At 43.1% G+C, this 14,171-nt stretch overlaps 1 protein-coding gene across 1 annotated transcript in view; it reads left to right on the top strand.

Annotated features, from left to right (window-relative positions):
• LOC306701893 (A disintegrin and metalloproteinase with thrombospondin motifs 2-like) overlaps positions 1-14,171 on the top strand; it is a gene marked incomplete at its 5' end in the record, with an annotated part of 104,965 nt that overhangs the window by 68,788 nt on the left and 22,006 nt on the right. The window contains one exon of the mRNA XM_079167328.1: positions 9,474-9,679. Within this exon, the coding sequence (XP_079023454.1) occupies positions 9,474-9,679 (206 nt within the window). The remainder of the gene's footprint in view (positions 1-9,473; positions 9,680-14,171) is intronic.

The following is a 14,171-nucleotide window of genomic DNA, read 5'->3' as shown; positions in this document are numbered from 1 at the left end:
CAGATTGACTTTAAACCTGTTTCTTTGCATCCTGTTTTTCTACCAGTTGTCACTTTTTTCTGCACAGCTTTTGCTTCAGTGGCTATGTGTTTGTTTGACACAGTGTTCCTGTCCAAAGGAGCTAGATGGACGTGTGATCATTACATACAGTGAACATACCTCAGCTCCGTCAACGCCAGCCTCTGTTAAAGAGCGCTTGCTGATTATGGTTTTGATTACATTTTATCAGCCTCTGTGTCAGCGCTGCTCCCCGTACGGAGCCGCTTTTGTAAGAATGATGAATGGCTCTTTTAATTGTTTCTAATTGACAACTGCTCTGAAAGACTTTGTTATGAAACACCGCCAATTTAGTAACACCGATACACTGTAGTGCCTTATTAATTCTCTCCCGTCTGGCTCGAACGCTGTGCAATTGAAAAGAGCCGTCTGTGCGTTTGTGGGCCGACTAGGCAGTAATAACTCTTGGTGTGAGAGCATGCCAGTTTTTTAAGGTCGAAACACTCTTTTTTTTTTTGTCCAAGTCAGTGGTGAATCCAAGTATCCACGCCTTAATTGTGTAAAACATTACAATGATATCTCTGGTGATTTACTACCCTGCTTATGTAGCTGGGTTAGAGATAGTCTATAACTATGTTACAGCCTGGCTTACATGTTTATCATTATCATTTATGATGAGGTGATATTGGATGATAAATCCTCATCCTGCCGCCCTTTGGCAGGCATGCCCGGGCTCGGCTGTGCTGGTGAGCTGCTTGGTGGGAACATTTGCATACATATTGTCTCACACCTTGAGATAGACTTACTCCATATCTACCCTTTGAAAAAGTACATTTAATGAATAAAAGAGGAAATGAAGGAAGCAGGAAAGAAGAGGGGATGCAACGAGAGAGGTTTAGTTGGAGAGGGGAGCTTGTAGGTGGTCGTAGAAACACCTGCGACCTGTTTGTGTCATTTGGTATTTATGTAGGCCATTCACACAGGTGAGTTGTTGTAGCAGCTTATGTTTATCTGGCTGCTCTCACCTACTTCGCCTGTGGGGCAAGTTTTTACCGTTCCACCAGTTCAAATCATCCAGGTGTTCACACTTTGATCTATCGCTTTAGAAAATGTGAATCATGAGAGGTAAAAATGAGGAAGACGTGATGTAACGTCTTCTCTCCTTCTCTCTTCTTCTATCTACATGATAGAAGAAGAGAGAAGGAGAGACTAAAGGGCCCAAATGCATTAGACTGTCGGGGCACCTTGTGTGACACCTCTGTTTCGCTGCAGGTTGGCAGTTTTAAGCATTAACACCAAGGCACTGCCATTTGCACTTTGTAGTATATTTTAGCACAACATGAGTCAAGTTCATAGTGTGTTATTCGTCTGTTTGGTTTGCTGTCTGGTTGGTTTGCTGTTGTAGAAAACTTTTACAAACCAACCGACTTCACAAGCTGCTAAATGGTGCTAATTAAGAATATAAAAATATCGCCCTCTGATTATGAATGTTGACTGTGTGGTTTCACCTTCATAGGTTCTGGGCATTAGAAACCGGTTTGGATTGTAACCCAAGCGTTTGTATATGGCTTGTTATCTTGAGAACTTAGTTTGTAATACAAAACCTACTGGCTAATAATGTAGACATCGCTCTTCCTTTGTCATCTCGTGACTTTTTTTCTAAATCTTGTGTCTGTCACGTTTTTCCTTCTCCACTTTTATTGTTGTCCTCTTCTTCTCTCTCTTCTCCTCTCCTCCTCCATCTCCACTCCCTTCATCCCTACAGTGCTCAGGTTGACAGATGTTTGGCTGGCTTGCCTGTCATAATAACTGTGGTCCTGGGTGTCTCAGGTGGCTTGCGTTGCCTGTTCTTTGAGCACTTCACAGCCACGACAGGACATTTCTTTTGGCTATTGGTGAGGAGAAATGAGGTTACGAGCAGGGAGCACAGGAGAAAGGCAGAGCATGAAACAAGAGTTTTAATGTTTGTAGATTGTATGATGCTTTTACTTAAGATCTCAAAACATAGAGTTGTTTCATCTCAGTAAAATAAAAGTGAGTCAAGAGCCTCCTCAACAGAGGGACAAAGTTAGCGACAAGCTGGTAAAATTTTAGGGTATTTAGTGAACATTATCTTCAAATGAATGTTAATGTTGCTCTCTGTCTGCTGGATGTGTAAATAAGCCACTGTTCGCTAACACATTTGCCATATTACCTTCTTTCGGTGGTATGTCAGTGTTGTGTTTACAGCGTATTGTGCTTCCCCCAAGTGGCCACAAAAATCAATAAATGGTTGGATATCAAAAAAGTCGGCACATCCCTCAACTCAGTCAAATTGCATAAAACTTTTTTAAAAAGGGGTCCGAGAAAATGTATAGTACCACTTACATAGACATTGATCTGCTGATGGCACAAGTGCACTCACCTCCTACCTCTTATTATCTTGTTTTATTTTCATATATATTATTATGACTACTATTTCATCTCTTGTTTTGTTTTGTTTATGTATAATGTCAAGCTCTGAACTTCAACCTGTATTCTTAGTGTTTCTTTGGTATTTCTCCCCTGATATTATTATTGTTGTACCACATGAAGTCACTGCCGTTATGTTTTTGCACCAATAACAAAAAAAGAAAGAAATTGATCCACCAAATAAAAAAAATAAAATAAAGCCTGGGGTTCTCAACCGTTTGAGTTGCCCAAACATAAACAAATGGCCCGCATTCTTTGGTTCCAAAATCAGATATTGTAAGGGGAAAACGAGACATGCTCACAGTGAACATGTTGCAGGTACGTACGATATAAACATGTCCTCTTTATGTTGATTAAAAACATAATCGAGGCAGCATCACGTTTACTACAAACATATGAGTTGTCTATGGACATCAATTTCCTGAGACAGGGTTGATATATAAGATTAGAGGATGAGGTGACAGAAGGAGAGAGGTGACAAGCAGAGGCAGGGTTGGGGGGAGAGGTGGCAAGGGGGCCACAAACCCTTCAAGCCAGCGGGGAAGCTGCCTCTGCAGAGATTTATAGCTTCTCTGGGAGCCGGACCTTGCACCTCGCTGTCAGCTTCTCTCTCTTTATCTCTCTGTTGATGCACATGCCGTGTCCCTGTAAGATTGATCCATAGTTTTCTTAAAGTGGACAGGCAGTGGAGCTTGATATGACAGTAAGAGCTGCAGACGAAGAATGTCTGCATACACGGTAGTCTGCATACTGCTGCCGTTGTGTGTTTATCTTCGCTGCCCTGCCATGGCTGGAGGTGTTCTCGTACGTTTTGATTTCATAAGAGACCTTTATAAATGTCTGGCTCTCTGAGGCAGATATAGACAGACACAGGAAAGGACAGGCAGACGGGCTCTCAGACAGGTCAGTTTCAGGCTGGATGAGACCTGCAGTAAGCCTTATATCAGCCTGGCTTTGCTGTCTTATTGGACACTAAGGCTCTCCAGTTTACATCCCCCACCACAGAGCGAAGAGACTGAGTTTGCGGTCATGATTGATCTTTGCCAACATTATTGCCTCTGTGGATGGCAATGATTGGATTACTGTGTTTTGAGATGTGTTTGCGATGTTTACATGGGGCCGGTCTTCTTTGCTGTAATTATTGATGTGACAAGAGGCGTTCGCAAGGCTCTCCGCAGCTTGTGAGAAATATCGCCACTCAATTTATGCTCATTTGTGACAAGGTGTGCAAGCATGAGTGTGACTTCTGTCAGTTTTCAACCACAGTTGTTTCATTGTGGCTGCTTTGAATTAGGAATCTAGTACCTCAGGTAACTCTGCATTTAGCCTTAACGAAGAACTTGCTCAGCTGGGCTCAGGACACAATGGTAGAGCAGGACGCAGGGGGGGGGGGGTCGGTGTGCACCACTGCACCTCCCTAGCAGCCAACGGCCCGGTGTGTTTCTGAAAGACAGACGGTTATGTAAGAGGGGGGAGCTAAAGGTTGCCTCGTCTCCTGAACCACCAGAAATCCACACAGACAAAACGAGCAGCACTGTGGATAGGTGTCCCTCTCGCCTGCTGGTTATAAAGGCTGCTTCACGCTATATTGAAAACGGTCCTCTGCTCCACTTCAGGGAGCACAGGAAGATATAATGCACCAGCCTAAATATTCTGAATCTTTGGACATGACAGTCAAGGCTCGACCACTAAAAACATCTCATCAGCAATATAGAAATCACCGTTAAAAGTAAACAGCCCTAACCTAAAGCAGTTATTAATAAATGGGCAAAGTTCAGTGCTTGATGTATGAATAATTATTATGGTCTTCAGGGAGCTGTCCATGTAAAATTAGATTGCTGATTGCCAATCTAAATAATTAACGGCAGTATGATTATGGGAAGCGTAGTTCACTATGTGCTCCACACTCTGCAGTCTTTACAGCTGTCATATGGCAGCTTAGAAATAATGAGCATTCAGTATGGGAACATTGTGTGGGACAGCATGGCATGTCGCTACCTGCCCAGATGCTAGGAGCCACGTCAACGGTCCGCTGTCCGAGCCGCTCGCCATCATGACAACCCATAAAACTGTCACCGGTGGAGAAAAAATGTCCGTGCCCTGAGCTATGTGAAGACGTGTCTGTAAGTAAATGAGTTCACATGTGTGGATAACTGTGCCTCCAGGTGGACAGACAGCCTTGAACTCAGGTAAGCACTAATGAGTTCACCATCTTCCCTCAGGCCCACTGCCACTCATATGAGTGAGAAAAATAAACCAAAATACACTAAAGATTCTAATCATCCCTCTTGAGGGAAGACTGTGTGGAGGCAGACACCGTCAGTGTCACTTGACTGCACACACATTTTTATTACTTTTTGACAATATGACAATGGGCAACTTTTTTACTGCAACAAGGATAAACCATGTAATTTCTCAAATAACTTAATAAGAAATCTGTTCAACCAATGAAGCAAATAATCCATCAATATTCTTAAAGCCAGGGCTTTTTGCCTCCAAGACTCCCCCGTATCAAATGAATACATAGTACTGCATTTACTGTAAAGCCCTGTTCGCACAGGATTATTACCTGGGAACCTCTTGTAATTTGTAATAATTGCGGAAGTCGTCTGTGATCTTAATCCCGTGCAAATCTGCCATGTTCTTAATTTGTCAAGTAAAAATACACCCCAAATCATATTAAGCCATATATATATATATATATATATATATATATATATATATATATATATATATACTCACTGTTTCTGGAGACTCATCTCTACTACAGAGCATCAAGACCCATGCTAATTATATATTTAATATAGATATTGCGTTTTGAATGTGAGTGGATGTTCAGAATTTGCTGTGTGAATGCGAAGCACGAATACACAGTTGTGGTGGGGTAATTTCTAAATCATGAGGTCCCCTGGAAGTACTAGTCCTGTGCAAATAGAGCTAATATCACATAATCTTGTAATTCAGCAGCCCTAACCACACTTAACCACCAAAATTAACATCAGCTTTATTCTCTTGATTGTGTTTACTTTAACATCCTGCAAGACTTTACTATAAACTCTAAGACTTGTGGGTAAAGTCTGATGTATAGAAAATAATTAGTTTGTAAGACATGTCGTCCAACCTCAGAAGGCCAAAGTGTTTATTGCGGTTCTGAACAGGGTGAAAAGTCGGCCATGATAGCAAAGGCCACACGGCACACACATTACAGACAGTCTCTCCTGTCATTCATAGTGTTGCACTCCATCTGGTTTTGCCATTTTGTGTCTTTTATATTGTTATAGAAGTAAATTGGGCATTGCTGTAAAAGAGAGTGTATTGTATATGTAGTGTATTGTCACCATGTGGTTATGTGTGTGTATTTACAATATGATACATTGTAATTCACCATATTCTAATTCCTCTATGTAAATCGTGTATTTAACTGAGTCTACTTTGCTGCATAAATCACCATGCACGAGGCTGGTTTATGTTACAAAAACGTGGCAGTTATGTTGTTGTGTTTTAGGATCAGACATACATATTGTAACAAGCAAACTCATCCAAATGTAGATGTTTGCACACACACACACACACACACACACTCTGGTACACACCTACCTTGATGCTGGTCAGAGTGACCATCATAAGGTCGAAGACGGTCATTATACAGTAGAGCTCCTGAATGCGGAGCAGAGAGATGTGCCACACCTGACTGCCAAGCAGTCACCTTAAACCAAAGACCCTTGCTCAATAGTAAGATGTGGATTGACCTGAATTATCATCCCCATTCTCCCTCTCTCCTGTTGTGGCTTATAGTCTCTCCTTCCCCTCCGACCCCCCTTTCTCCCCACCTGGTATTCAGCGGGCAACCAGACATTCTTGACATTTTGCAAAGGTTGAAAGACAAAGAACCTTTGTCTCCTAATAAGGCCGCGCTCTGCACCCCACCTGAATGAGAATACTTGGAGGGAGAGGGCGGTGTGTGTTTGCATGTAGGGTGGCGTGTTTGTGTGTGATGGCGGAGGTGGACGGGGTACATACAGTAGGGATGCAGACTGGAGCGAAAATGCAAATGAGGATTGAGAACGGGTGGGTAGGACAGGAAAAGGAAAGTTTCAGATAGGAAGAGACACAGAGCGGTGTGTGAATGTGTGTGTGCATGCAGGTAAGAAGGCGTGGGAGGAGGAGGTTTGGGACTGAGAGAAAAGAAAAAAATGAACATTGTTATGATCAATCCCCTGTCTGTAGGTTGAGAGTGATAACAGTTAGATTTCAGAGGCTAATGTAAGCTATTGCTGTGAGAAACACGGCGCCGCACCCTGATGCTTCGCCCGCAGTCACACACAGAGACTCGGATGTTCTACAAGCGAGCGATATTCTCCATCACTGCAGGAGCTTGAAGCGGAACTCAAAACACCCAAGGTCCTTCCGGTCTCTTCTCATCTCTCTCGCTCATATCCATCACACCCCTCAGTTCCTACCTCTCACCTCCCTCACCGCCTCCCTCAATCTCTCTTGCACCTTATTCCTCCGCAGTTCTCTCTGAAAAACTTTCTCCAAAACCAGCTGAAGCGAGAGAAAAATAGTGTTCCAGCGAGTGTAATCGAGGACAGAGGAGCGACGAAAACGGAGAGGTTTAGCTAGTTAGAGCTTGCCACCTGGTCAAGCACCTTTCAACCTCTTGGTTCAGTCACATCTTGTTTTCCACTCTGCCAGTGTCGCTTTGAGTTATCTCTACTGTAGTCCTTCCACTTACCATACAGCTGTACAGCTGTGGCCCCCGTGTTATGCAATTTCCCCACATTGTCTCATTTTGTGAAGGCGCAGACTTAACTGTGAGATCGCGATCATCCTTTTTTTCTTCTGTGTGTTGTTTTAACATTACATAAGCAAAAGGTAAAAATATCTGGACTTGCCTTTAAAAGCAGATGGTGCGGTTATGACTTCAGGCTCGTTAAAGGCAGTTATAACAAGGAAGAGCCAGGGCCTGTTGTGAAGTCCACAGCCGTAAATCCAGCTTCCTCAACTAACGAGGAGAAGAAATGTGTTTGAAAGATGAGCTATGAAACAGAACAAAATGATGTGCAGCAAAAATCTTTAAATCCTCCTCTCATAGTGTCTTGTCTTTCTCTGTATTCATTTCTATCTTTGCCCCCTCGTCTACTCTCTCTCTCTCTCGCTCGCTCTCTCTCGCTCTGTGTGGGTATTCTGTCATTCACTGGAATGTGGGCAGATATGGGATCATATTCAGACTTCCAGATTCATTCTGCTAGCGACTCAGGAGCCAATATTATCCACGCGGTCCTTGTTTTACCCATGAGCCTGTTGCCTTGGCAACGTTGCATAAGAGGGAGGGGGGAAAGCGGGATGCCCCTTCCTGATTGGGAGGCAAAGTGGCAGATCTCTCTTCCTCTTCCCCTAGTCTTCCCAGTATCTTCCCCTTGCGTCTCGTTCTATTCCCGACACTAAACTCATTCGTCAAAACACTGGAGCTCCAGCTGTCCCCTCATGCCACGTGTTGAATCAACTCGCACCTCCCAATAAAGCTCCACAGCCAAAAACGGCATATCTGTTACAGCTCGTCTTCACGTTAGTTCAAGTTCCTGATGGATGATTTATGTTTGACCACACAGTGCTCACACACGAGCACCTGCGTACACACTTGAACACATCATCCTTGGCTGTGGGAGGCCTTGGCTGGAGTCAGGGAGGATGGACTCCACTGAGAATACGTGTTCAAGAGGGCATGACTAGGTCTTCCATGGCTTCAAGCAAGGCCATGTTGTGTCTACATACCAGGAGGATGAGGGAGAGGGAGGACGGCAATTGAGGAAAGGATGGCCTTGGCTCTGGAGACGGGGCAATTTATCTTCTGTATCTTCTATGACTCTGATGCTTTGCCTGCTTTAAAAGGGGGGAGGACTTGATACAGAGTCAGGATTTCAGTTTATCCAATAATGCCCAAACAACATAACAACGCATTGTATGCCATACTTGTGTAGGCAAAAATGATTAGTGATCTGAACAAATCAGGGCTCCTGTGGGTTGCACACTTTCCAATAGAATAACCTAAAATTGAGTTTCTTCAGTTTTGCATTTTTTTGGAAAGCCAAGAAAAGAGCAGGGCGGGCAGCCCCTGTGTGAGGGAGGGAGCTGTCTTAATCCATGTGTTTAGCCAGCACCATCTGCTGCTTTTATTCAGATGGGAGCAGAAATATTTGGTTGATTAGGAGAAGATCTGTGTAAGGATAGCCGCACCGCTACCAGCGGTTACGAGTGACACACATGCTCCGCTCTGTCAACTGGTGTCTTGGAAGGTAAACAGAGGACAGACATCAACACGCAAGTGCTCAAATAAGTGCACGGGCATAAAATGGATGTCAATGTGTAGCACACACGTGCGCTAAGCACGCAACAAAAGCTGTAGTGAGAGGAAGACAGGGAGACACACACTGAAGGCAGACATTTCTGTTTTGCGAAAAAAAAACACAACAATAGGTTGGGTAAATGTAGAAGTTTATTTGTGATTTGTTTCTTTCCAATAAAAAAAGGTTGATGCTCGATGTGCTACCATTGTTCAGCTCTACAGAGATTGTGAGGCTTCGTTCACACTGCATGCCTTTTTTTTGTGATTTCAGTGTGCACTGTTCACAATCCTCAGTTGACCCACATGCGCCAAAGAACAATAACAAAGACGTCACATGCAGCATGCTGTTGACAGAAGTACACTTGGAGGACGCTGAAGTCAGCGTTTACGGTCTCATTTATAAGTTGATGTTCAGTGGAAACCAGCGAATTTATAACGATCGTTGTCCTCCCACTTAGAGTTGGGCTGATTTCCGGTTTTGCCGCTCTGGTCAGGGGTCAGAGAAGAGTAAACCGGTTGATTATTATTATTTTAATAGATACACTGAATAGATAACTTCCTAGAATTAGCTGGATGTTGTCGAGAGATTTGTTTGAGGTTTCAACATTTCAATCTGTCCTGTGAGTTTATGTGCCAATTTAGTTTCACTGAAATAACCCTGTAATTTGTCTATGTCCAGGCGCTGACCTTGGCGGTCTGATGGACCTGGAGTCTCTGTACCGCGGCGTGGAGCAGAGTATCAACCACACGCGAGCGGGGCGAATGCGCAGACAGAGCCTGGACAGGGCCTACAACATCGAGGTGCTGCTGGGCGTCGACGACTCGGTGGTCCAGTTTCACGGGAAGGAGCACGTCCAAAAGTACCTGCTCACACTCATGAACATTGTAAGTGTTGGTGGCACACACATTAAGATACACATACAAACACACAGACGGAGAAGAATGAACAAATGTCTTTTAAAATAATCAGTCACCTGCTATGTAAATTGCTGACATTAATGGTTATTTTAGAGCCTGAGATCTCATGTTTCATTAACTAAGTATGGAGTATTTCCCTCTTTTGCTACTTTTTTTTCTACTCCACTACATCTTAGAAGCAAATATTGCACTTTTTACTCCACTACAATTATCTGACAGCATTAATTACTGAAGTTACTACAGTGTCTTATGCCTTTCCTGTTCAGTGAAAGCAAAAACAATGAGTCGGAGTGTTTCTGATAAACTGAAGGATAAAGTGTTCTTCTATTGGTTTAGAAAATTCTTCTAATAGTTTTTCAGCTAAATCAACCCTTTGGTATCAGCTGGAAAATGTATCGACAGAAGACTGAACACAGTTTTCTTTGAGCTAATGACGAGTTGACTGTGAGATAATTCTCACAGGACAGCGAGGCTACAAACATATCAGCATCTTATAGAATATGATGCATTGCTGTAGATGTAACCCATCAGACTGAATGCAAGACTTTTACTTGTGCTGTAGTGTTTTCAGTGTGTTAAGTAAAAGATCTGAATGCTTTTTCCACCTCTGCACACCACGCATACAGCATGCTATCACACAAACGCATAAATGCATCTTCACGTACACCCATCATCAGAAATGCCCCAAAAAATGACATTTGTTCTCTCGCTTTAAAAAAAAATAAAACCATTAAATGGGAAAACTGTTCCATTTGAGTTGAATGGGAAGTAAGCCAGAGTGAGGTCAAAGAAAGAGGGTAACACACACACACACACACACACACACACACACACACACACAGCAACTGAATGAGGATTCAATTCCCTTCCTACATGTTCTCATCCAGCAATCAGCCGCCGGTAATCCTTTCTTCTCTATCTGAATATGATGAGATTTCATTTGTTTGAGTGAGTGTGTGTGTGTGTGTTAGGTGAGCCCTGTGCTCTGAAGGGGCTCCTACATATCATTTCATCAGGCTTTGTGTCATGTCATCATTCATCTTGTGTGTGTGTGTGTGTGTGTGTGTGTGTGTGAGAGAGAGAGAGAGAGAGAGAAAGAGTGAGAGAGATGCAGAAACAGCAGGCAGTATGCTCCAGGCCACAACAACACTTAGCCAAGCACTCAAACTCCCAGGTGTGTGTGTGTGTGCGTGTGTGTGTGTGTGTGTGTACATGCACCTGTGTGTTGGTGTGACGCTGAACAAACTGCAGACTTTAATCTTTGCAAATTAAACCTGTGGTGAGAGTGCTGTTTGCACGCGTGCGCTCATTCTGTTTGTGTGCGTGCCCCTGTTTGCTTTCGCTTGTGTTGCGACCCACTGCGCAAGGAACCAATCTCCGACTGTTAAGCAGCTGCGAGCATACAGCAACAAATCCTACCACACCTCTTTGTCTCAGCTCAGCGCCGCCGCGCTCTCTGCCTCCCCTTTTAGATATTTGTTAGACAATATAGGTGAAGAGAATGCGCAGCCCTGTCGCAGCCCCCCTCTAATCTGTGGGGAAGAGATGGTGAGACAGAGGGAGAAGGAGTATTTTAAACAGCGCATTCAGAATAAATTACTGACAGCCAGATAAACAGAAATAAATAAATAAGAGCTGCCTCCCACGCGTGGCATCTGGGCGACTTTCTTCTTGAAAGTTTGCTTTGCTCACTTCAGGATGGGTGTGCTCTCTCTCTCTCTCTCTCTCTCTCTCTGTTTTATTTCTTTCCCTCTCTGTCTTCCTCTCAGCAGCGCTGAGCTGCTCCACGCTGAGCTCTTTTGCATTGTTACTTCTCCCTGACTTGGGTAGTTTATAGCAACAAATCATGACCGATGTTTAAAAAACTTTCTATGTATAATGCGAGTGATAACGCAGGTTTAAGGTAGAAAAGAGTTCATATGTTTGCAGGTTTTTTGTGTTATTGTAATAGTGTGGCTGCGTAGCCACTCAGAAAGATGGGAATACCTCCCCCTGAACTGTTCTGACATTGTAAAACCCTCAAATTAATATCAGGATGTCTCCTCACTTCTCCCATTCCAGTATTTGTCCTGCTTCCACCTGTTCTTCTCTCCTGAAATTCCTCTAGATTCTTCTCCGAACTAACAGAAAGTCATCTGTATGCGTGTTCTCTTGTTCACACTTTAAACACACCTATAGACAAAGAGTGTGAAGTGCTCCTCTGTCTTTTGTTACAGCAGCTGTTACACTGTCGCACAGGTTATTCTGTAAAACTACACTGTTTGCATTGTTTCTTGAAGCTTATTTTCACTCATCTATTGGGTTTTGTAATTACTCTCTGCACCTTCCTCCTACTTCTTGCCTCTGTCAGTCTGTTGGAATGACAAAATGAGCCAAGGGTCAAAGTGGACAATTTCTGCGTGTGTGTCTGTGTGTGTGTGTGTGTGTGTGTGTGTGTGTGTGTGTGTGTGTGTGTGTGTGTGTGTGTGTGTGTGTGTCGGAGGGTAGGAGGGTGGGCGGGGGCGGTACTGCTGTCTGCAGGACATCAAAGCACCCCCACAGAAAAACCACTAAATCCCGTCTGCGAAGTTCAACGGGAGTGTCAAAGTGTGTTTTGTGTGTCTTGATGTGTAGGTTGAGTTGAATGTGTGTATTGGTGATTCTGCTTCCCACTCCTTTCCCATGTGTTTACCTCACTTCAAGACAAGAGACAGATCACATGGCGTACACTGACAGCAATATGGGCAGGGAGGACAACACAAACAAATCCAAAAAAAAAAACTGAAAGGGAAGATATTTATTACCATTGTCAAATTTCAAGAGAGAGAGAGTGAGGGAGAGAAAGGCGACACAGAAGGAGAAATGAATAATAAAATACAGTTAAGTGAGTTAGAAAACAAAAAAAAGGACAGAAAAGGGAAGGAGAGGAGGAATGGCTATTCAGGTACAGTAGCTATGTGCATTGTTTCGATTGGCCACGGGTGCCGAAGTGGGCTGTTAGGGAAAAACAAGAGTGCTGTAGCAACAATGCTGTGGTAAATCCTGTAAAATATGATGTGTGCCAAATGCCAAGTGGAGGCCATTGTGCAGTAATCTTCCTGTCGTGAACATGGTGATAGGTTTAGTGGCGAACAGTGATCTGTCTGTCTATTCTCTGTCTCAGCCATTAATGGAGACCTTTACAGAGGTGCAGCTCGGTGTTAATCACGCTCTCCATGGATATGAATAGGCACTGCTGGGGAGGCAGTTGCCCCTGTGTATGTTTCATTTAAATGATGCATACTGGCATACTAAGGTGTATTTTGTCTACTCCAGAACGTGATGGGCATCATTTCTGCAACAGCGATCTGGAAGTGGCGTTGATCGTTCAGTCTTGTCGTTACCAAAGCTCCTGGAGGCAGAGAAAGTCGTCTTGTTAAGTGGTAGGAAGAGCTGGGGAAGGAGAGGTAGTCCAGGTAATAATAGACACCTTGTTAGCTGGAAGTGTCACAGATATGTAAGGAGCACTTGTCAGACTGAGAGCGCAGATTTCTGGGTCTCAAGTTTTTAAATATTCCCAAGTGTGTTGACAAAAATATGTAGAAAAGCTGTCCAAAGTCTGATCTAATTTATGTAGCACTCTAGCCAAATTTTATTTGATGACTCAGTTCTGTCTCATCAGCAGCTGAGGGTGTTTTTAATGCATATTAAATGAAACCCACTTTCCATGATGAGTTGGTTTGAATCATAATATTGATATTATAACAGATCTAAACGTACTTTAATCATATTACCACTAGTCTCAGGGCAAAGAAATAGACACATTCTTACCATTTATATGTCATTTAATTATGACAAAGTAAGGAATCTTTAGTCTACTAAATGTAGGTGTGAACTGGTGGACGAGGTGCCTGCAGCTAATGAAGTGCAGATTCAAAGTAGCAAGACAGAACTGCTGGTGTCTCTCCTGTTCTTGGGTTTCAGTCTAAACTGTCCCTCCCTTATTCTCTCTTTTAGAGCACTTTGCTTTTAAAGCAGTTCAAATTTCTGTGCCCTCCCTCATTTTCATGCTTCAGATTTTAATTGAATGAAAGTTATTGATGTTTTCTGGTGACCCTATAGGTTTAATTACACAGGTTTTGTTTGTAAACATGAGTAAAACAGGCCTATATTTACAAATGATGGTGCATATAAACAAACAAAGTTATTATCATTTGTTTATTCTTTTAATCAAGCATTGTAATTATACCTATAATCTATGTGGTTAAACAATTACTGCCTTTAATTAATATGCTCCTTGCTCCTCCTTTGACACTTTTGTCTTACATTCTGTCTTTATTAGAGTTAAGTGTTAAGTTCAGTGAGCGGCTGCATCATTTATCTGATAGTAATGATTTTGTGCCTTGCTGACCTCTCATTACATTACAGTCATTTAGCAGACGCTTTCATCCAAAGCCACTTACAATTGAGATTCTATCACATTTCTACACCGTCGGCACAG

This window comes from Pholis gunnellus (assembly GCF_910591455.1).
Source record: "Pholis gunnellus genome assembly, chromosome: 10".
In the NCBI taxonomy this organism is placed as follows: Eukaryota; Metazoa; Chordata; class Actinopteri; order Perciformes; family Pholidae; genus Pholis; species Pholis gunnellus.
The sequence above is the reverse complement of the archived record's forward strand: the minus strand, read 5'-3'. Positions and strand labels throughout refer to the sequence as shown.